General features: G+C 48.1%; 1 protein-coding gene across 1 annotated transcript; it reads right to left on the bottom strand.

The window, feature by feature from the left end:
* Positions 1–6: 6 nt before the first annotated feature.
* On the bottom strand, positions 7–1,523 carry LOC123019510 (gastrula zinc finger protein XlCGF17.1-like). The gene is made up of 2 exons (XM_044422420.1): positions 607–1,523; positions 7–296 (listed from the first exon to the last, which is right to left on the bottom strand). The coding sequence occupies exons 1-2, from the start codon at positions 1,521–1,523 to the stop codon at positions 194–196; spliced, it is 1,020 nt and encodes a 339-aa protein (XP_044278355.1). The 3' UTR covers positions 7–193.
* Between the last annotated feature and the right edge of the window lie 71 nt (positions 1,524–1,594).

Genomic DNA, 1,594 nt, shown 5'->3' with positions numbered 1-1,594 from the left:
AAGAAAGTGAGGTGATATTTTAGAATGAAGGTTGCTTTGGCAAGAGTTCAACTTTATCTTCTATCACGTTATTCCACAGTAATTTTTTATTCTGATTCTTTGCCCTTGCGGAGGTAAGAAAACAAAGGTCTTTCTGTCCAACCCCAAACTTCCCAAAAGAGCCTCAGTTCCTCTCCCCCAGAACAGTCGCCACTTAAAACTCTGTGAGGGGAGGAAGAATTCCTCCCTCCATCAAAGGGCATCCCCTTTTTTCTTTATGCCAAATCAGAAGTTGCTGCTGCTCTTCGAGGGTAGTATAGAAGAAAAAAAAAGATAAAAATGCCCACTCAGCAGGTCCGATGAACTTCCAGCTAATTCTTCTATGCAATTCTCCCGGATGCCAATGGCTTGTAGGGAGCTGTTATCTCTCCTCTGTGTTGTCTGCTGGAGAAAACACCAAATCTCTCCCACTAAATGTGGAGCCGCCGCCGCACGCAATTGCAAGAGTACCCGGACAATCTAATCTTCACCCCGACACGGCTTAGATGAGCCTCCCACGGCTGTCTGTCAAATACCAGTGTGATAGTGGGAGCACCCGCTCTTCACATTCGTGCCGCCATGACACCAAACCGGAAGACTCCAATGTGGGTTTTTTGATGCCTTCTGAGATCCCCACTCCCACTGAAGACCTTTCCACATTCCATGCATTTGTATGACTTCTCTCCAGTGTGGGTTCTTTGATGCCTTATAAGATGCCCACTCCGACTGAAGGCCTTTCCACATTCCGTGCATTTGTACGGCTTCTCCCCTGTGTGGGTCCTGTGATGTTTAGTAAGCTCTCCACTCCGACAGAAGGTCTTTCCACATTCCATGCATTTGTATGGCTTCTCCCCAGTGTGGGTTCTTTGATGCCTTATAAGATGTCCACTCCGACTGAAGGCCTTTCCACATTCCATGCATTTGTACGGCTTCTCCCCTGTGTGGGTCCTGTGATGTTGAGTAAGCTCTCCACTCCGACAGAAGGTCTTTCCACATTCCATGCATGTGAAAGGCTTCTCCCCTGTGTGGGTCCTGCGATGTTTAGTAAGCTCTCCACTCCGACAGAAGGCCTTTCCACATTCCATGCATTTGTACGGCTTCTCCCCTGTGTGGGTCCTGTGATGTTGAGTAAGCTCTCCACTCTGACAGAAGCTCTTTCCACATTCCATGCATTTGAATGGCTTCTCTCCAGTGTGGGTCCTGTGATGTTGAGTAAGCGCTCCACTCTGACAGAAGGCCTTTCCACATTCCAAGCATTTGAATGGCTTCTCCCCTGTGTGGATTCTTTGATGTATTATGAGATGTCCACTCTGACTGAAACTCTTTCCACATTTCATGCAGGTGTGTGGCTTCTCCCCAGTGTGAGTTCTTGGACGCCTTCTAAGTTTTCCACTCCCTCTGAAGCTCTTTCCACGTTCCTTGCTTTTCTTTGCTGCCTCCCCATTGTGCTTTCTTTCGCATTGAGAAACACCACTTGGATCACTGAAGGTCTTAGAATATCCCATGCATGTATATAGCTGCTCTCCAGACTGGGCTCCTCCATCCTCTGGAAGCCTTTCACCAGCCCTTACGCTCT

This window comes from Varanus komodoensis, unplaced genomic scaffold (assembly GCF_004798865.1).
Source record: "Varanus komodoensis strain SLA01 unplaced genomic scaffold, ASM479886v1 scaffold1266, whole genome shotgun sequence".
In the NCBI taxonomy this organism is placed as follows: domain Eukaryota; kingdom Metazoa; phylum Chordata; class Lepidosauria; order Squamata; family Varanidae; genus Varanus; species Varanus komodoensis.
Note: the sequence above shows the minus strand (reverse complement) of the source record. Positions and strands in the feature narration are given on the sequence as shown.

Coding starts and splice junctions, on each gene's coding strand:
- LOC123019510 (XM_044422420.1), bottom strand. CDS start 1,523: ATGGGATATTCTAAGACCTTCAGTGATCCAAGTGGTGTTTCTCAATGC. Junction 297..606: donor CACATTGGAGTCTTCCGGTT/TGGTGTCATGGC, acceptor TTTTTTCTTCTA/TACTACCCTCGAAGAGCAGC.